Source organism: Terrapene carolina, unplaced genomic scaffold (assembly GCF_002925995.2).
Source record: "Terrapene carolina triunguis isolate 2854851 unplaced genomic scaffold, T_m_triunguis-2.0 Scaffold89, whole genome shotgun sequence".
Lineage (NCBI taxonomy): Eukaryota > Metazoa > Chordata > Testudines > Emydidae > Terrapene > Terrapene triunguis.
Window position 1 is genome coordinate 91193 of NW_020664440.1, and position 20934 is coordinate 112126.

Here is a 20934-nt window from a genome sequence, read left to right on the forward strand (position 1 = left end):
CTGTTGCTTTTTACAGATTCAGACTAACACGGCTACCCCTCTGATACTGTGGCAATAAAGTTACACAAGGTTTGAAAAGCTGTGGAACTGACTGACACTGTTCCTTTTGTCCAGTTTGTTTCCCACCTTTTTAGTTGTATGTGCTCTTTTAAGATGCAGGCAGAACAGAAGTTTATTTTATAGACTTTTATTGTGTCCCCCCCCCCCCCCATTGCTCTGGTTTCTAAGGTAACAATCCCAAACTCCGTTAATCTCTCTTCATGAGAGAATTTTCCTAGGCCCTTGATCATCCTCAATGCTTCTCCGAACACGTGTAATATCCTGTCTGAGATGGGGGGTGACCAATCCTGCGCACACAATCCGGCTGAGGCTGTGCTGTTGAGTATATAATGGTGTATTCGCCACCTCATTCCTTAGGCATCCTAAAATCTTTGGGTTTTTTAGCACAGCTGTACAATGAGCTGTGTACTATGATGTCCAGGTTCTTTTACTGTGTTGATACAGCTTACAGAGACTAAATTAACTGTATGAGTACTTAATTTCCCCCTCCAATGTGCATTGCTTTCTAGTTACCTGATTGACTTTCATTTGCCATCATGTTGCCCATTCACCAAGTTTGTTTAGGACTCGTAGTTCCTCACTCTGCTCTGTCCTGACTAACCTAAATTACTTTGTCATCGGTAAGTGTTGCTACTTCATTACTCGCCGTCCTTTCCAGATCATTAAGAAAAATATTGAACAACATGGAACCTTGAGGCCCTGTGCTGTTAACCTTTTGCCAGGATGAATATTGACTATTTGTTTTCTGTTTCCTAGCCAGCTTTTGATCCATGACAATAGTTTGCCTCTCACCCCATGACTGCTTCATAGTCTCTTGGGTGGGACTTCGCCAAAGGCATTTTGGAAATCCAAATAAATTATGTAAACTGGTTCTCCCTTAGCCCCTACTACATTGACACAGAGAATTCTGAGAGATTACTGAAACATCATTTTCCTTTGCAGAAATCATGCTGATTAGATGCTCTCATGATGTTTCAGGTGTTCTGCTTTTAATTCTAATTTAAACCGATTTTTCAAGGTACACATGTAAAGTTCACTAGTCTGTTCCCAGGATCACTGCTCAAGACTTTTTAAAAAATATTGGTACAACATTTGCTACTCTCTAGTCCTCTGGAATAGTAGCTGTTTTTAATATATTTTCAAAAAGAACAGGAGTACTTGTGGCACCTTAGAGACTAACAGATTTATTAGAGCATAAGCTTTCGTGGGCTACAGCCCACTTCTTCGGATGCATATAGAGTGGAACATATATTGAGGAGATATATATACAGAGAGCATGAACAGGTGGGAGTTGTCTTACCAACTCTGAGGGGCCAATTAAGTAAGAGAAAAAAACTTTTGAAGTGATAATCAAGATAGCTCAGTACAGACAGTTTGATAAGAAGTGTGAGAATACTTACAAGGGGAGATAGATTCAATGTTTGTAATGGCTCAGCCATTCCCAGTCCTTATTCAATCCTGAGTTGATTGTATCTAGTTTGCATATCAATTCCAGCTCAGCAGTCTCTTGGAGTCTGTTTTTGAAGTTTTTCCTGTTGTAAGATAGCCACCCGCAGGTCTGTCATTGAATGGCCAGACATGTTAAAGTGTTCTCCCACTGGTTTTTGAGTATTATGATTCCTGATGTCAGATTTGTGTCCTTTAATTCTTTTGCGTAGAGACTGTCCGGTTTGGCCAATGTACATGGCAGAGGGGCATTGCTGGCACATGATGTCATATATCACATTGGTAGATGTGCAGGTGAACGAGCCCCTGATGGTATGGCTGATGTGATTAGGCCCTATGATGGTGTCACTTGAATAGATATGTGGACAGAGTTGGCATCGGGCTTTGTTACAAGGATAGGTTCCTGGGTCAGTGTTTTTGTTCAGTGATGTGTGGTTGCTGGTGAGTATTTGCTTTAGATTGGGGGGGTTGTCTGTAAGCGAGGACAGGTCTGTCTCCCAAGATCTGTGAGAGTAAAGGATCATCTTTCAGGATAGGTTGTAGATCTCTGATGATGCGCTGGAGAGGTTTTAGTTGGGGGCTGAAGGTGACAGCTAGTGGTGTTCTGTTATTTTCTTTGTTGGCCCTGTCTTGTAGGAGGTGACTTCTGGCTACTCATCTGGCTCTGTCAATCTGTTTTTTCACTTCAGCAGGTGGGTATTGTAGTTTTAAGAGTGCTTGATAGAGATCCTGTAAGTGCTTGTCTCTATCTGAGGGATTGGAGCAAATGTGGTTATATCTTAGAGCTTGGCTGTAGACAATGGATCGTGTGGTGTGTCCTGGATGGAAGCTGGAGGCATGTAGGTAAGTGTAGCGGTCAGTAGGTTTCCAGTATAGGGTGGTATTTATGTGACCATCGCTTATTAGCACAGTAGTGTCCAGGAAATGGACCGCTTGTGTGGATTGATCTAGGCTGAGGTTGATGGTAGGATGGAAATTATTGAAATCATGGTGGAATTCCTCAAGGGCTTCTTTTTCATGGGTCCAGATGATGAAGATGTCATCAATGTAGCGCAAGTAGAGTAGGGGCGTTAGGGGACGAGAGCTAAGGAAGCGTTGTTCTAAGTCCGCCATAAAAATGTTGGCATACTGTGGGGCCATGCGGGTACCCATAGCAGTGCCGCTGACTTGAAGGTATATATTGTCCCCAAATGTGAAATAGTTGTGGGTGAGGACAAAGTCACAGAGTTCAGCCACCAGGTTAGCTGTGACATTATCGGGGATCCTGTTCCTGATAGCTTGTAGTCCATCTTTGTGTGGAATATTGGTGTAGAGGGCTTCTACGTCCATAGTGGCCAGGATGGTGTTTTCTGGAAGATCACCGATGGATTGTAGTTTCCTCAGGAAGTCAGTAGTATCTCGAAGATAGCTGGGAGTGCTGGTAGCGTAGGGTCTGAGGAGAGAGTCCACATAACCAGACAAGCCTGATGTTAGGGTGCCAATGCCTGAGATGATGGGGCGTCCAGGATTTCCAGGTATGCATCCGAAGAAGTGGGTTGTAGCCCACGAAAGCTTATGCTCTAATAAATTTGTTAGTCTCTAAGGTGCCACAAGTACTCCTGTTCTTTTTGCGGATACAGACTAACACGGCTGCTACTCTGAAACCTGTCATTTATTTTAAATATTTTTGGATGTTTACTACATTTTCAAATATATTGATTTCAGTTACAACACAGAATACAAAGTGTACAGTGCTCCCTTTGTATTTTTTATTACAAATATTTGCACTGTAAAAAACAAAAAATAGTATTTTTTAATTCACCTCATACAAGTACTGTAGTGCAATCTCTTTATCATAAAAGTTGAACTTACAAATGTAGAATTATGTACCAAAAAAACCTGCATTCAAAAATAAAACAATGTAAAACTTTAGAGTCTACAAGTCCACCCAGTCCTCCTTCTTGGTCAGCCAGTCCCTCAGACAAACAAGGTTGGTTACATTTGCAAGGAGATAATGCTGCCCGCTTCTTGTTCACAACGTCACCTTAAAGTGAGGACAGGTGTTCGCATGGCACTGTTGTAGCCGGCGTTGCAAGATATTTACGTGCCAGATGCGCTAAAGATTCATATGTCCCTTTATGCTTCAACGACCATTCCAGAGGACATGCTTCCATGCTGATAGAATCATAGAATATCAGGGTTGGAAGGGACCTCAGGAGATCTAGTCCAACCCCCTACTCAAAGCAGGACCAATCAATCCCCAGACAGATTTTTGCCCCAAATCCCTAAATGGCCCCCTCAAGGATTGAACTCTCAACCCTGGGTTTAGCAGGCCAATGCTGTGGGTTCTACTTGATAACGATCCAAAGCAGTACGGCCCGACACCTGTTCATTTTCATCATCTGAGTCAGATACCACCAGCAGAAGGTTGATCTTTTTTGGTGGTTTGAGTTCTGTAGTTTCCGCATCCGAGTGTTGCTCTTTTAAGACTTCTGAAAGCATGCTCCACACCTCATCCCTCAAGATTTTGGACAGCACTTCAGATTCTTAAACCTTGGGTCGAGTGCTGTAGCTATCTTTAGAAATCTCATATTGGTACCTTCTTTGCGTTTTGTCAAATCTGCTGTGAAAGTGTTCTTAAACCGAACATGTCCTGGGTCATCTGAGACTGCTGTAACATGAAACATTTGGCAGAATGTGGGTAAAACAGAGCAGGAGACATACAATTCTCTCCCCAAGGAGTACATCAAACATTTTATTGACGCATTATTTTTTTAACGAGCATCATCAGCATGGAAACATGTCTTCCGGAATGGTGGCCAAAGCATGAAGGGGCATACGAATGTTGGGCATACCTGGCATGTAAGTGCCATGCGAACGCCTGTTCTCACTTTCAGGTGTCATTGTAAAGAAGAAGCGGGCAGCAGTATCTTCCATCAATGTAAACAAACGTGTTTGTCTGAGTGATTGGCAGAATACGTAGGAGGACTGAGTGGACTTACAGGCTCTAACGTTTTACGCTGTTTTGTTTGAGTGCAGTTACGTAACCAAAAAAACCCTGCATTTGTAAATTACACTTTGCCGATAGAGATTGCAGTACAGTACTTGTATGAGGTGAATTGAAAAATACTATTTCTTTTGTTTATCATTTGTACAGTGCATATTTGTAACAAAAAATGTGAGCACTGTACACTTTGTATTGTGTGTTGTAATTGAAATCAATATTGAAAATGTAGAAAAACATCCAAAAATATTTAATAAATTTCAATTGGTGTTCTATTGTTATAAGTGCGATTAATCACGATTAATTTTTTTGAGTTAATTGCGTGAGTTAACTACGATTAATTGACAGCCCTAATTTAGATGTGGCCTCTTCCTCCCATCCCCTGCCCTTATTCTGCAGCCTCAGGCACTCCCAAGCAGAGTCCCCCTAAAGCCAGCGTGCTGGGGAGCGCTGTCTGAAAACAAGCCCAGTGACTGGTGGAGTTTCTGCCAGAACAGTAAAAGGCTGGGATTATATCAGGCAAACGAGTGCTGGAGTTAGGTTCCTAACCTATTAAAAGTACTTTGGTCTGGATTGTGTAGCTGGTGATGTGAGGGGAGTCTGTGCTGCTGAAATCCCAAGTAGAGGGTGTGAGGTCCTTCCTTCTCTCAGGGTGATCTCCCTGGGTCGGCCGGCAGTATTGACATACAGCCTATGGACACAGCTCTGTGCCGGGCTCCATGTGGATTTGAGTGGACTGTTTGAATGGGTATAGAGCGCTGCAGGCTGAGGATTCATTTTCATGGGCTGCTCCACGCTATTGCGTGCTCCCTCGTCCATCCCATATGTAGCGTTTAGTTGGGACCCTCTGGCTCCTAGCAAGTGGCCACTGAAGCATCTTTGCTTGGCAGTTTGTGTTTCCTGTCCTGGATCAAGTGGGAAGGAGCTCTCACTCGTGTGTGACTTTTCATTCTTTGCCCCCTTTTCTATCAGATTATGACAAAGCGGGATGATCTCGTTGTAGCCCCTGCAGGGGTAACGTTAAAGGAAGCAAATGAAATTCTGCAGAGAAGCAAAAAAGGTACCATGACTAGCTGTGTGTTGCGTGGGTGAACAGTGTTTGGCATAGAGCAGGGGATAAGGGGGTGGGGGGGGCGAATGTGAGCACACACTTGTGCATGTATGGGAAATGCTCTCATGCTCATCTCTCCACACATTCAGTTTGTTTCTCAATGCAAATGTTTTTCCCTACAATAAAAGACTGATGCCAGGTGTCCCATGGGGTGTTCCTTCCAAATCTCCCTGGGGAGAAGGGATGGTAAGGACAGGCGTGTCCTGGACCCCCAAACGAGCGTGAAGACCTGCCAAAAGACTAAAACCTTCACCTTCATCTCTGAGTCTGCTTAGAACTTCAGGGATTCCTGCCAGTCAAGGTGCTGAAAAGCTGTAAATGCCAAGAGCGCACTTGGTCGCAGGCTCTTAATTTTGTATCCAGTTTCTAGTGTCTGGTTTCCGAGGCTTGTGACCAGTTCAGTTCTGTGGGGGGTCTGGAGTGACTTGAGTACAAGTGCCCTTTTTGAATTCAAGGCTATGCAGCACGATCAGGATCCTAATCCTGAGCCCTTTCCCAGTCCTACTGACTTCTCATTCTGCCAGCTGGGCTTCAAAAGCAAGTCCTGCTCAGGCTGCCGGTCACTCTTTGCATCTCTGGCATACAGTGTGAGCCGGGTTCCTTTAACTGGGAGCTCCTGCCCTGAGGGCCGGGCTGGTGGGAGGTTCTGAAATGATGGTGTATTTATATTTGTTTCAAGGCAAGCTGCCCATTGTTAATGAGGAGGATGAGCTGGTTGCTATAATCGCCCGCACGGATCTGAAGAAGAACCGCGATTACCCGCTCGCATCTAAAGATGCTAAGAAGCAACTGCTCTGTGGTGCTGCCATTGGAACCCATGAAGATGACAAGTACCGTCTGGATCTCCTAGTGCAGTCGGGGGTGGATGTCGTCGTCTTGGTGAGCACCAGGGTTTGGCTTCTCTCTTAGTTGAGTGAATTCAGCACATCCTGACAAGTTTCTGATTAGCATCCCTCTTCATAGCATAGCTTCATCATGGGCTTTGTGACTGGCCCCCTTGTGCCAGTGGCCTAGCTTGGACCTGCAGGGCTGGGGCAGGAGGGAGACTCTAGTCTAAATGGCCAGTCTGTTCATGGTGGGGCATTCTGATGGCATGTGTGTGGATACAGATACTGGTCTGCTAGCATGTGGTGATTTGTGCAGCTCGATATAGTGATGTCAGGCTAGTTCGCTGTAATTACAAAGGTGCTCTGCTCGCTTGATGTCTGTCACTGACCATAGGACTAATGTACAAGCACGTGTTGGGCTCCTTGTGTGAAATAACAGTACTGTGTCCTTTAATTACCTGATACTTAAAACAGATAACACAGAGGGACCAATATGGAACTTCTCAGTAGTCTGTCCTGTCAGCCCCACGTCTCTAATCATTTGGGCACAGCCGTTTGCACGTGCCCTTGCTGTCGATAGGTTAGTCTGAGAGCCCATCTAGAAAGGAAATGGGAGATATTCACAGAGCATGGTTATACAACGCTTGTTTCACAGGCCATGTGAGTTAGCTGGATTAGTCATAAGCACCTTCTATCTCCCATTCTAACAAGGGGAGCTGGTGCACTTAATGTGGAGCCTCCATAAGCAGGGACTGCTGCTGCTGCCGCCTTGGGGAAAAAGGCGACTAACTTTTCCTGTCCTCTTAGGGTGTCTTCACCACACAGGTAACTTGAGTTATAATCCATCTTACCCCTGACTTGACTCCTGTCCACATGCAAAATTCTCTAGCTGGAATTAAGCAGTGCTTTAAACTCACGCTCGCTAGCTCATGAGGTGGATGGGGAGGTGGTGCTGACTCTGGAGCTAGTAATGCAGTGGGGATCTCATCAATAGCTAATCCAATTGCTCTGTGCTGCTAATGAGCTCTCTGTGTAAGGCCAGTGGTGTTTTGAAGTGTGGTTGCTGTCAGGCCTGGCCTTAAAACCTAGCTTATCATAGCTCTGGTGTTCAGAGGTGTGAAAAGTCCCACGTCTGAGTGCCGTAGCTATGCCAGCTGCAGTTAGTTCGAGGGAAGAATGCTGCCATTGCACGGGGAGATGGAGTTCCTGTGGCGACAGAAAAACCCCTTCCATGGCTGTCGTCTGGTCTACACTAGAAATGTAGGTCGGTTTAACTACATGGCTTAGGGGTGTGAAAAAATCCACGCCCCTGACTGGTGGTGTTGACCTGAGTCCCAATATAGACCGTGCTAGGTTGATGAAAAAATTCTTCTGTCGACCTAGCTACTGCTTCTCAGGGAGGTGGATTACCCCATGCCGAGGAGAGAACCCCGCCTGTCAGCATTGGTTGTGTCTATACTGGAGGGCTGCAGTGGCGCAGCTGCAGCTGTGTGCCGCTCTAGCGTTTGTGGGGTAGACGTGGCCTCACCCAAGGCAGGCTAGCTACAGTACAGTAACCAGAGTGTGAACTTGTCAGAACTGGAGCTGACTGTGCTGTGAAGACCCACCCAGAGTAAAATGAACGACAAACCGAGCCGCGTGCATGGGAGTTGGGAAGAGTTGTCCTTGAGCATCTCTGGGGTCTGTTTGAATTCAGTATTCGGGGGGCCCATCACCGTAGTAGCTGAGCACCTGACAATGTTCACCACCCCTCTGAGGCCAGGCAGTCCTGCCATTCCGGTTCTAGGGATGGGAGACCGGTCTAGTGACATTACGTGACAAGGTATTTGTGACAGAGCAGGAACTGAACTCTGGTCTCCTAGCCCAGGTCAGGGCTCTAACCACGGGACCATCCTTCCTCACTCATATAGACTTTACCATGGACACATGCGTTTCTTGGGGGTGGGACAGGACCATTTGGACGATGAGGACTAGACAGGTGGCTAGCTGCGGTTCCAGCGCTAAGGGCTCAGACTGACCTTCGCCCCACACCCTTTCTTTCCAGGGCAGTGTTAGTGAGCCCTCCTCTTGTCCTGGGGTTCGCAAGGCAGCTGTCTCTTGGCAGTATGAAGTTGAGGCCCCGAAACTCTCACAATTCTCTAAAGAATGCAGCTCTTAGATGTTTCTCTTAACCCTCAACGTGAGGGGTGTGTGTGTGTGTGTGTGTGCGTGCCCGCCCGCCCGCCCGCCCTGCACTCATTAGGCTGAAGTGTCCTGTAAGATGGAAGTTTGTGGTGGTTTTCTCTTGTAGCTCATGTCTTCCTGGCCTTCTGAGCCTGGGCAGTGGGGTCTTTCAGTACTGAAGTGAATTAATCACCTGTTTGCAATGTGCTGAAGTCTCTGTGACTCTCCTAGGGCTGGATTTAAAATCCTTTGTAGCTATTTTGGTTGATTTTGTTTTTCTTTCTCTTCTAGGATTCCTCTCAGGGCAATTCCATTTTCCAGATCAACATGATCAAGTATATCAAGGAGAAATACCATAACCTACAGGTCATTGGAGGCAATGGTAATCTACTAAATGCAATTTTAGCTTCTAGACTGACTGTTTTCAGTTGTTGTGAGACGTGTTGACCTGCTTTAAATGAGCGTCCCTGTCACCTGCCCAGTGGGACTTTGACCTGTGTGTCAGGTGTATAGAATATGGTACAGCACCTGACGGACACTTCCATTCTGTGTGAAAACTTCTCACTCAGGGTTAATGCAGTGTGTGCAATCCCTAGCCTTGACTCTTTGCTCTCTGGGCTCTGTAACACTGGTTTAAAATCCTTCTAGAATTTCAGGGGTCTGGTCCTTGGAGGACTCCTACCTTGTGTGGAAAATAAACAGAAACATCCATCTGAATCTGGCAGAGCAGAGTTTAACTCTCTTCCTCTTGTCTTTATCTGCGTTACCAAATATGTTGCTAACACAGCATAGTGCCTCCTCCAGCCTTTTGTCCCCTGCATGGCCCTAAGCATGTCTCACACTTCCTCTGCCATTGTACAATGCATTACAATGTCTCGCTAGTCTAGCTGCAGCACGGACTCCCCTGCGCCATTGGGTTAGTGGGGAAGCACGTGAACATCAAGTGATGTTGTGGATTCAGCGGCCAGTACAATGCCAGTGAAAAGGGCAGTGGAGAAGCATGGCCCTGGGAAATCAGTCAGACACAAACCACGTTGGGAGGGACCCAGTCACAGGCTAACCCCCCCACCTCCCCCCAGGCTCTGGCATCAGGCTGATCCGGCCCAACCCCCCAAGGGGCGGCTGTGTAGGTGTAAAGCTAACCCCTGGTCCCTGCACACCAAGCTGGCAGGGTCTCTTCCTAGAGCAGTCAAACATCAAGGCCTGGCTTTCACCCTGGTTCAGTGTGCACATGCCCTGGCTGTGGTGACTGGTGCCTGCACAAGAGCAGCAGGGTGATGTGTGCACACTTGTCGGTTGACTGAGAACCAGCCATTTGGTGCCCGATTGCTGTTGAGATTTGAAACTGAGTTTGTGCATGACCGGTTGTGTTACCATGCACACCAATATAATTGGCCTGCCTCCAGAAGGGAGCACTCTCCATCCCTAGATCCGGGGGCTGCGAAGCTGAATCAAGTGCTGTTTGTGGGACCCACTGAGATGCCCAAGTGCAGAGAACCCAGCTCAGGGAGGAGGGCGACTGGCTGCTACTAGTGGTGAAAGGAGACAACGTTCTCATTTAAAACCCTTCGTCTGTTTGCTTCAGTGGTGACGGCGGCTCAGGCGAAGAATCTGATCGATGCAGGGGTCGATGCTCTAAGGGTCGGGATGGGCAGTGGCTCCATCTGCATCACGCAAGAAGGTAAAGAAAATTTTTAATATCTTCTCAATAGCTAGAAGAACAAATATCTGCAAAACATTCCTATCCAGAGCCTGCGATAAGTCTGCGGTGATTCAGTCCTCGAGTGGTGGTGACTGTCTGCCGCAGGTCCGGTGTAATGGGGATATGATTTTACAGCTGTGTAGTGCCAAAGACACTCCAGGGCTGGGTGTGGGAGCATAGACGTGCCACTCGACCTGATCTCCACCTAAGTGAGCAGGGCAAAGGAGAGGGCATAGGGTACAGACGTAGGGGGTTTCCATTTGCCTGGCATAGTTAGGAGGGCAGCAGAGAGGATGGTGATAAAACTCCCAGGGTTGTTTGTGTGGCCCTGCCCTGGGGCAGCTGCAGCTGACAGTAAGATCCTTGTGTGTTTAATGGAAAGTGTTGGTTGGCTGGATTGGTGCCAGGGTGCAATTGCCCGCCAAAGATGAGGTTTTTGAATGCAGCTACTGCAGTTAGCAGGATCCCAGGGGCTCCTGTGCCAGGCAGGCAGCGTTCCTAGGCACAGCTCTCTAGCCTAGCTACTAGACTCAGTGGCCGGGCATGTCCTGGAATGAAAACTGGTTTTAAAGCTGCTACTGGACATCACAGCTCCAAGTGAAACAAGCAAGCAGGGGTGTGGATGCCTTGTGAGGGGCCATCACTGCGGCAGTCTGGCTGCAGAGCCCCTCTGTTGAGCTTCACCAGTTGCCTTTGCTGTAATGGACCTGAAACAAGCCGCTGCCTAGAGAAGCAGCCCTTTGCCATATGCATGCAGGGTCTTCCTGCAGATCCCAGCAGCAGTACTTGGAGCCCTACGAGGACACACCTTGGGGACAGCCCCCTGTACCGAGGATCTGTGTTCTCGCTCTGCCCGCTAAGGGAGCACCTGCTGCTTGGAGACTGGCCCAGGTGTTGCGCTGGAGAAACTGTCGTGTCTCTTTTGTGTAGAATGTTTTATTGAAGAGCCGCCCTTCCCCACCCTATCCCCTGCTGCACCAGCAGTTCCTGGTCTGGGCCAGGCCATTCACGCACAGCGCGATCCTGCTTCTTTTCATTCTCACCCATGGAGAACTGGAGGAAATGATGGCAGATTCCAGCACTACAATGTGATGAGTACAGCCAGACTCTGGGAGCTCTGTCCCTATCTTGGCAGCAGAGACCAAACATCTGTACTTCCCAGTGGACGTCGTGTGGCGGGTGTTTGTGCCAGGAACGCCAGGAGCAGATTGAGGAGCCAGTGTTTCAGCATCAGATGGATTTCTCCATGAAATGTCCCTGGAGTAGGGAGAGCACATGCTGAGTGCCAGGTTGTGCTCCCCTGGACATGGCCTTCAGCTTGGCATCCTTCTTAGTGGATTGGACTAAGAGGGACCCCTGACATCCGAGCTCTGGCTCGGTTATCCCAGGCTCAGCCTGGTAAAGTCACTGCTGGGGGGCCCTTTATTCTGCTGCTGCTGTTTGTTTCTAAATTTGATTTATTTGTTTTGTTTAGCTGCTCCACAGATCCCTCCAGAACTAAAGTCCCACAGCCCCAAGTGCCCGTCTTCTGTCATGGGCACCTATAGTAAGTCACTTGCCCTGTTCTCAACCTTAATTCTGTCTTGAAGCAGGACCCTGATTGGCTGCACATGGCCCCTCCGCTTGTTTGAGAATAATTGAGTTGTAGATGCACTTGGGGTTTTGTGGCTTTGGATACTGGTAGTTGACCCAAAAACTGATGCTGAGAAGTCTTTCGGATTTCTAAAGCAGGGTTCTGAATTGTCCTAATCGAGGCCAGCTGGGCTCGTCAGTGTCTTTAATCCAAACCCAATTAAAAAACCTGATTGAGCTTCCTCAGGGGCACTGCTGAGCCTCTAACTGGACGGTGCAGCAGGTGCTTGTATGTGGGAGGATGGTGCCTAGGCAGAGCCTGCAATTCTGCTCTGAATCTGGTCTCCTCTCAGTGATGGGAGAGGTTACACATCAGCTACATTTCGCCTTGTGTGAAGCTAGCCGTGCTGTGTGAACGGGACTTTAACAGGGACTTTCACCCTGTGGCGAACCTGGAAGGTACATCCCAGAACCATGCCCTTTGCCAGTGATTCTGATCTGCGTGTGTGAGGAAGGGCTCTTCTCCCTCTCACCCCGCGAGCGCTACTTTTTGAAGTTACAGGATCAAGCAGGTGACCAAGATGAATCTTGGCTTTTGCCCTATTTGCTATTTGTGAAGCACTTCAAAGGGAAAGAGGTTTCTGGTTTGGATCCTGGGTTGTACCCACTAGCATGACAGTCCTCTCTTAGCGCCACCCTTACAAGCCTTTGCTCCGAGTACAGCTGAAGTGTGCGTACATTTTGAACCCTGCTTTGGAAGCCTGCACCTCCTGTTTGTCTTGGCACTGGGAGCTGGGACAGCCAAATAGTCATGTGATGGTCCCATGTGCCCTGTGCCAAGAGGTGAATTATAAAGGGCTGGTCTCAGTGATTACTTCTCTAATATAGCTACAAACTTCTGTTCTTTGTAGAGAATAATGGGATCCAGAGGCTTGGGGCCCTGGGTTTCTTTGAAATCAGGCTGTTGCACAGAGGAGATGGTGCCGTCAGATGTCCGTACAGTAACTCCTCACTTAACGTCCTCCTGCTTAACGTTGTTTCAGAGTTACATCGCTGCTCGTTTAAACTTGTGCAATGTTCCCTTATAACATCGTTTGGCTGCCTGCTCTGTCCACTGCTTGTAAGATTCTGTAGAAGAGCAGCGACTTTACAGGGGAGCATCCTCTTCTCCGCCTCCTCCCCCTCCCTCCCTCCCAACGCTTCCCCCACCACCAAACAGCTGTTTGGCGGCACTTAGGACTTTCAGGGGAAGGGGGGATACGGTGTGCTCCGGAGAGGAGGTGGAGTGGGGGTGGGAAGAGGTGGGCCTGGAGTGGAGCGGGGACAGGAAGAGGCGGGCCTGGAGCATTCCTGGCAAAAGTCAGCGCCTGTTCTTCTCCGGGGAAGCTGCCGCTGTTGCGAAGGTGCTTCCTAGCGTCCTTGCCTGCAGCACGCTGTGCCTGTGTGGGGTAAGCCAGGGGCACTTCCCAACCACAGAACAGTATAGAATGCCTTTTGTCTGCCCCCAAAATTCCTAACCCCCCCGCATTTACATTAAATCTTATGGGGAAATTGGATTCGTTTAACATTGTTTCACTTAAAGTTGCATTTTTCAGGAACATAATGACAACGTTAAGTGAGGAGTTACTGTACGGGCACCCTCAGCCTCTCCTTCGGCAATGCACTACCAAGTGAGACCATCTCTTTAACACTAACAGCATTCACATTATTGCTAGCAGACACTTCTTCATAGCTGGCTGGGTCCAATTAATAGTGACTCTTTCACGATCGCTACCTGGAATTCTCCTCCCAACCTGAGCTGCTGGTGTGAGCACAGGGAGAAATGTGTGTGAGCAGTGCAAAAAGTAGTTTGTAAAGGCTCCCTCTTCTGGCAGAGCACCAGTCACTAGGAGTTGGCACACTTGGTGCTGCTCCCAGGTGGCAGTTTGAAACCCTGCATCAGACATGATGTTTGCACCCTGAATTACTAATCTTGCATGTTCATAATCTCATCTGGGTACTGTGCTAATTGTGATTGGAGGGAAGGCCTCCTGGTGATTGTGTTGCGGGGGGAATCTGAGGGATGGGAAGGTTATTGCAGCATATGTGCATGCACTTGGCTGGTAAATGTACCCGAATACGTGTCATTCAGTGGTTTCCCTTCAAGTGTTTCTTTGTGTAGTGAAAAGCCTGTAGTTGCTACAGACTGGTCTCAGATTTACCAACGCTTTATTCGCCCCCACTGATGGCTAAACTTTAAGGAGGCCCTGCTATGCTGGGGAAACTTACATTTCCAGCACCACATCAGTCCGCCCTGTGTCTGTTTCCTTTTCTGTTGTTGCGTATCAATAGAAACGCTCTCCTTTTGGTCAGATGCCTCTTCCTGGCTGCACATTGACATCCCATCATTGTAGTGATCAGCAGTGCAGGGAACACAGCAATCATCTGGGGACTCATTGGGCTTGGGTTTCTTGGGTCTGGCCCTGCTTCCTTCTGTGTCTTGCTGGACACTAGGTAGTGAGCGAATCAGTGCCCCTAAGGACTGAGCAGCTGGCGTCCATGATTTCACCAGGGCTCTTGGTCGTTCTGTAACCACTGCAAAAGCTTCTCTGTGGCATTGGGGCAGCAGTTACTTCATAGCCCCCGTTCACCTGCCTTCTGGGACTTGGGGCCAGGGCTGCTTGATTTCCTGTGGCTTATTCCAGGGGAGGTCTGTGTGTGACTGAAAGCTGAAGGGCCTTTAAGCAAGGGGATTGCTGCAGCGCCTGGTACTTGACGGTTCACCCTTTCTCTTCCTGGATCTAGTCTTGGCCTGCGGCAGGCCCCAGGCCACAGCAGTGTACAAAGTGTCCGAATATGCCAGGAGATTTGGGGTCCCGGTGATCGCAGATGGAGGGATCCAAACCGTGGGACACGTTGCCAAGGCCCTGGCACTCGGTGCTTCCACAGGTGAGGGGGACGGGGGGAGCTTAAGGCATTCAGAGGGGTGTCTCCTTTCTGGGGGATTTGCTTTGCCATTGGAATATCAACCCAGTGAATGAGCTTCTTACTGCCTGCAGACTGTTCTGCAGCGCTCGCTTGGCAGTGTTACGGGAGCTCTGCAAAGCCCTGACCGTGTCCGCATGAGTGCCAACACCATCACAGCCAGGCTGGGAGTGGGAGATTGCTGGTGTATTTACATTGCCCAGGCTGCTTTTCAGCAGTGAACGTACATTGTGCCCAGGGCACTGATCTACTCTAGTGTCAGGGCAGGGAGACTCTGCCAGGACAGTGCAGCATTCTCCAGACAGGTCTGCTGGTGCCACATGCCCCGTGCACTAGTGTGAGGCTTCTTCCAAGCAGAGTGCCACTTGTGCCAAACAAACCTGGCTGCGTCTTGGCGCCTTCGTGATCTAGGCCTTTTGCCCAGAGGTACAAGGGCTAACCACAAACCCAGTGAGCCTCTAAGCAGTTGTCTTTCTCAGTCTGTTCTTCAAGTCCACATGCTCTGTAGGGTCCAGACTTACCCCTTCCTCAGGGTTTATCAAACAAAGAAATTAATGACTTAAAAGATCAGCTGAGCCCTTCTCCAAGCTTGTCTGTTCCTACGGTTCCTCCCTCAGGACTGCTCAGCCCCCACCTCCCTTAGAGCCAGGTGAGGGTAACACCTCCTCCTCCGGGGGGAGTTGTCAATGCAGCAACACCTGCTAATGGGGGAGGGGCCCAGCAAACAATGGCAACCGGGTATATTCTGACCAGCTCCACTTTCACCCTGTGCCCAGATCACAGGGTCATGCTGCCCCCTCCTAAGATGGAGGCCCTGGGCCTCTCCCCACCTGAGGTGCAGGGTCTGGGGCCCACCAAGTGGCTGAACAAAGCCTTGCTCCAGTGTAAGCTCCCCTCCTGTGCCCTATAGCTGACTCAGCTGTCGCTAATCTTCTCGCTGGCTTTAGTGATGATGGGCTCTCTCCTGGCTGCAACCACGGAAGCCCCTGGAGAGTACTTCTTCTCAGACGGAATTAGGTTGAAGAAATACCGGGGAATGGGATCATTGGATGCCATGGACAAGAACTTGGGCAGCCAGACCCGATACTTCAGGTAGGAGAGACTGGCATGAGGGGCGGCAGGTCCCCGAGTCTGAGATTACTGCCTTAGCTGGCCAGGTCTGGTTTGTTCCATGGATGTTTTTTTTTTTTTCCCCCCAACCATCCACAGTGAGACAGATAAAATTAAAGTGGCCCAGGGGGTGTCTGGTGCAGTGCAAGACAAAGGTTCTATCCACAAGTTCATCCCGTACCTGATTGCTGGGATCCAGCACTCCTGTCAGGATATCGGTGCCAAGAGTCTGACCCAAGTCAGGTAAGAGACTTCCCCGTGTGCGCGCTCAGCTAATCCTCATCTCGTCATCCCTGAGCTAGCGTCTGGTAACTGGCTCCTTGCAGCTGGTAGCCAAGGCCCCCCATGTCTCAGACCCCGATCTCTGGTGCAGCTGAGCTGTAGCCCCTGCTCCCAGCCCAGGCCCCAGCAGGCACCCCCTGAAGGAGGAGTTGTGCGTTGGGATGGGACGGGATGGGAGAGCGCTGCCTGGGCAGCCTTGCTGAGGGAGGTGCTGGAGCTGGCCGCCTGGCTCTGCTCCTTCCAGAAATGGGCCCGGGGGGGAAGCATGTGGCAACCCCTTGCTCGTCCTGTGTTGCAGTTGGTGTGAAATCTCCTTGCCCCACTGCACAGTACAGTCTCTCCCCATGGCACATAGGGCCAGAGGCCGCCTGGCCTTGGCCTGGGGAGCATGACCCCAGATCTGCTTTCCCTCGGCAGAGCCATGATGTACTCGGGAGAACTGAAGTTTGAAAAGAGGACGACGTCTGCCCAAGTGGAAGGAGGAGTTCATGGCCTCCATTCGTAAGTCCCCTGCCAGCGGTGTCCTTCGCTGGGCTCTTAGCGGCTCAAACCACTGTTGGATGTGGCCCAGCCCAGCCCACTAGTCGAATGCTGCAGGCCCTGCCCTTGCTGTCCCTGCATGCAGTGGTACAGGCTGCATCCCATTGGCTGGCAGGGAGCCTGGCTGGGGTGGGGGAGGGGGGGGTGTTACTGGCTTACCTGCTGTTTGTAGCAGCTGGAGCTGTTCCATAATAGCACCGGCCTTGGATTCTCCAGACAATGCAGATCTACTGCAACTGCCTGCCCCAGCACAGAGGACCTATGGCTTGAGAGCAGCAGCTGCTGCTGGCGTACTGCTCCTGGGGGCAAGCCAAGCCAGGCCCGGCTCCCTGCGTGCTGGGCAGGCCGGGAGGTGGAGGGGCCATGCCCATGGCTAACTTTCCTGTCTGTTTAGATACGAGAAGCGCCTCTTCTGAAGGAGGGTCTGTGCCTGTACTCAGCACCTTGCTGCTCTGCAGCCCTCAGCTGCCACGCACCTGAGCTGCTCCTGTCACAGAAGTGCCATTATCCTGCAAGCACCTGCTGCTCCCCATCCCTGTGAAGACACCCTGCCTGCAGGGCTCAGGCCCTGGCACGTGTTGGCCATGTTTTACAATAAAAGAAAAGAGGTGGGGCTCCTTGTCTGTCTCAGTCCCACCACCTCAGGCTGCCTCTCCCCAGGTTGCAGCCCTGGACTCTTGTCCCCTGTCATGCCCACGGGTCACCCCTTAGGCGGGTTTTGTTGCTGGTCCCAGGATTTGCTCTGGTGCAAGATTGTGAGAGCAACCGCTGTCTCCCCATGCTTCAGTCCCAATTCCAGTCCCTGTGAACCTCCCACCTGCAGCTTGCTGATGTGCTTCACAAGGGTTATTCTACTGCCTGTAGTTCAGCAAGGGCAGAACAGACCTGGGGGAAGTGGAGGAACTTCTGCTGCAAATGCCCCTTCAAAACCCATCTGCCTTCCCAAACCCTGCTGAGCCAACCCTTGCTACCTGGCAGGACATGACCCAGCTGTGCCCTGCTCCGAAACTCTCCTGCTAGGCTGCCCAAAAGTGGAGTGGAAGGTGCAGGTCCTGGTAATGCCCAATGTGGCTAGGTGAGTTTCAGCCCCGCTCAGGGCCCTGTAAGGGGCAGAAGGCCCCACAGCAAGGCTGGCATTCACAGGGCTCCTCTGACAGGAATGCTGCTGAGGGCGTCACTGGCATTCCTGGGGCCAGGGGGGAGAGAAGCCCCAAGAATGGTTGCAGCCTGTGCCAAGAACTGTTCTGCACGAACATGGCGGTATCTGCCCCTGCTTTCCAAGGGCTGGGAGCCCCAGGGCTGCTGTAGCCCCTTGTCTTCCTTTGCCCCCCTCCCCTGATGAGTGAGTGGCCAGGAGGAAGGAAGCATTCACAGCTGGGCACCCGCAGCCCTTCCCAGGAAAAGCTGCATGCAGGGGGGCTGCTCACTGTTTATTCTGAAACATTTTCTCCTTCCTAGTAACAGTTCATGTTCCCACTCCAGGCCCTGTGAGGTGTTTAACCCTTTGTACACAGGCTGGTGTGAGTCCCAAGGCCCAGAGGGGCTCAGCCGCGGAGCTGCTTCTACATCAGGGCTCTGCCAGCACTGGGGGGGATGAGGGCAGCCGCGGTCGCACGATGCTCGCTCATCAGGAAGTTGAACGTTGCACAAGCATTAGGCTGCGAAAGAGAAGGCAAAGGCCCAGAAACACTCAATGACTAAAGCAGAGCCCTTGGCCATGTGGAACATTTACCCCAGTCCCCGCCTGCCTTTCACTGCTAGACACGTGATCTGTAGCCCAGGGACCAGAGTTCCTTGCCTGGCACCTATCAGAAAAGTAACATTAACCTTGGGTTGGCAGGAGTGCGTCTCAAGCCAATAGCCACCAAGGCAGCGTTGCCCTGTCCCAGCGTGTGCATGAGGTCATGGGGCTGGAGGGTACATGGGGCCCTTCGCACTCCCTGCCCTGCAGGGTCACGCGTGCCCTCCACCCAGCTGAGCAAGGGGCCAATGCAGAGGGCAGGGCCTGGGGAGGGTGGGGGCACCAGGCCATCCCCCCTGTGGCTGCACTAGGAGAATCTAGCTCCAGCTGCCTGGCTGGGCGGGCACAGACACAGCCGTTCCCTTCTCCTCCAAAGGTGCCCCTTGTTCAGCCCTGGGACGGGCCTGGCAGGTCTGCTCAGCTTCACCCCCATGGTCCCAGCATGTCCCCCCTTACCGTGTCCTGCACCTCCACAGCGATCCCACATTCCCTCATGAACTTCAGGACAGCAGGCTCCAGCCGCTCCACCTTGTCCCCTAGGCCCAGCACCAGGATTTCTAGCAGCAAGAGACAAGCCCAGCTGAGGGAGGCTGCGTTGGCCACATGGCAGAACCCAGCCCCGCCTCCCCCCCTCAATAGTGGGTGCAGAGCACACAACCCGTACAGCCATCCTGGCGCTAGCCGGCCTCGAGGCCTGTCCCTCTCCCAGCCACAGCCCTGTCCGGCCATTCAGACTGCAGCGGCCAAGGCCTTGTGCGTAAGACCCTGAGTAACCCCAGCTTGGCCGCCCCACTCCCGACACTCGTTGCTGGGCAGTCTGGGGAAGGGCAAGTTCTGCTTTGGCTCAGACAACCCGCATGGCCAGGGTAGCAGGACACGTGCCAGCACACAAGTGCAGTCCCTGCTCCTGGCTCGCTCTGGGGACTGCCACACCCAACCACTGATGGCAGAGCGCTGCAGGGAGCAGCAGAGTATTCGTCTCTGCGCCTCCCACCTACCTATTCTCGGCTCCAGCAGCCGGAACAGCACCAGGCTCTCCTCGGTGATGTCCTGGTAAGAGCCAACCTGAAGGAAAGGAAGGACACTCACCTCTCCTGCCCACAATGCCACCCGGCTTGCAATGCAGCCTGTGCCCTGAATGGGGGCCATGCCCCTGGAGCTCGCTGCTGCCTGGACTGGGCAGGTTTCAACACAGCCAGGGAGGCTCAGGTCAAAGCACCTGCACTCCCCCTTGTGGGCAGGGAAGAGTCAAAGTGACTAGCTCCCTGGGTCTCCCACACCCCCACCCCCAGGACTGGACTGGCCACCTGGGCATGGGGAACTCCACTTCCCCAGGGCTGGGAGCTCAGCACAGTGGGGAGTTGAAGGCCCAGGCCCTGTGGGGAGGGGGAGGTCCCCCGGGGCCAGGCTCCAGGCCCTGCCAGCTGGGGCACTCACATTCCACTGCAGGATGGCGCGTGGGATGATGGCGCAGGGCCCCACCACCTTGTCCCCATTGATAGTGAAGCCCCGGCTGCTGTAGCTGTCTATGAGCATCATGCTGGGGGATTCCCGCTCCATCAACTTCAGCGTTGTCTTCTGGTAAAGCTCGTCATCTGCAGGGGTGAGGCGGTGACCCCGGCGCGGCTGCCTGTCACAAGAGGGCTTGACTGAGACCCACTAGCCAAAAACCCCAGGACTTACTCAGCTTCCTCGCCAGTCCCCCTTGAGCAGAGACCTCCCCCCACTGTGCTTGGGAGCTGGCTCACCCCAGAGCCGCCCAAGGCTCCCAGGCAGTCTTTGAGTGGCCAGGTCAAGCCGCACCACACAGGGACCAATTACAGGAGCAGCAGCTGGGCCTGGAGAAGAGGGGCCATGGGCACTGCTGGCCAGCTCTGTCTTGCTGCTAGAGCACCAGCCAGCCTGGACCTGGCCTCGTTCCCCACAGTCCCCGTTCGGAGAGCGGGAGGCTGCTGCTGCTTGCTGGGGGTTTGGCCCGGAGCAGCCAGGCTCTGCTAGCTGATGACGAAGGCTCACTCTGCCTGAGAGATGGTCAGGCCAGTCTGCACTGGGCCATGGGAAATCCAGGGAGAGGTGGTGCTGGGGCCCTCAGCTCCGCTGGGCTCTCCCGACCTTACCAGTCAGGTGCTCTCCTGGCAGCTGCCAGCCTCCAGCTAGGAGTTAAGCCCCCGCGGCAGAACATCTTCACTGAGGCCAGAATCATCCTGCTGCAATGACACGGAGAGAGGGTTAAAGCCAGAGCTGCTGCCCACGGGAAGGTGCTGGGCGTGGGGAGTCCCTGTGCATGCTCACAGCCCGCCCGCCCTGTGCCACAGCTGAGCTCAGCCCTCTGCTGCCGCACGTGCGTTACCGTGGCCCACAGCCCACGGGCTGCAGCTCACTTAGGCTGGAGGCAGGGGCATGATCCCATCTGTAAAGTACCAGGCAACCCTC

General features: G+C 51.6%; 2 protein-coding genes across 2 annotated transcripts in view; one reads left to right on the forward strand and one right to left on the reverse strand.

The window, feature by feature from the left end:
- The first annotated feature begins 5459 nt into the window (after window positions 1–5459).
- IMPDH2 (inosine monophosphate dehydrogenase 2) lies at window positions 5460–17373 on the forward strand. The gene is made up of 10 exons (XM_026650275.2): window positions 5460–5549; window positions 6280–6479; window positions 8882–8972; window positions 10176–10271; window positions 11767–11838; window positions 14649–14792; window positions 15776–15920; window positions 16038–16181; window positions 16638–16721; window positions 17155–17373. The coding sequence occupies exons 1-10, from the start codon at window positions 5465–5467 to the stop codon at window positions 17174–17176; spliced, it is 1083 nt and encodes a 360-aa protein (XP_026506060.1). The 5' UTR covers window positions 5460–5464; the 3' UTR covers window positions 17177–17373.
- Window positions 17374–18175: 802 nt separating this feature from the next.
- NDUFAF3 (NADH:ubiquinone oxidoreductase complex assembly factor 3) overlaps window positions 18176–20934 on the reverse strand; it is a 3250-nt gene continuing 491 nt past the window's right edge. The window contains exons 2-6 of the mRNA XM_026650428.2: window positions 20619–20708; window positions 19939–20131; window positions 19500–19566; window positions 18958–19058; window positions 18176–18418 (exon numbers count right to left, since the gene is read on the reverse strand). Coding sequence (XP_026506213.1) covers window positions 18323–18418; window positions 18958–19058; window positions 19500–19566; window positions 19939–20131; window positions 20619–20704 — 543 coding nt within the window. The 5' untranslated portion in view covers window positions 20705–20708 and the 3' untranslated portion in view covers window positions 18176–18322. The remainder of the gene's footprint in view (window positions 18419–18957; window positions 19059–19499; window positions 19567–19938; window positions 20132–20618; window positions 20709–20934) is intronic.

Bases quoted from the DNA above. Each gene is read 5' to 3' on its own strand.
- IMPDH2 (XM_026650275.2), top strand. From the start codon at position 5,465: ATGACAAAGCGGGATGATCTCGTTGTAGCCCCTGCAGGGGTAACGTTA. The intron at 15,921-16,037 runs GTAGGAGAGACT...AACCATCCACAG, and splicing joins AGCCAGACCCGATACTTCAG to TGAGACAGATAAAATTAAAG. The intron at 16,722-17,154 runs GTAAGTCCCCTG...CTGTCTGTTTAG, and splicing joins GGAGTTCATGGCCTCCATTC to ATACGAGAAGCGCCTCTTCT.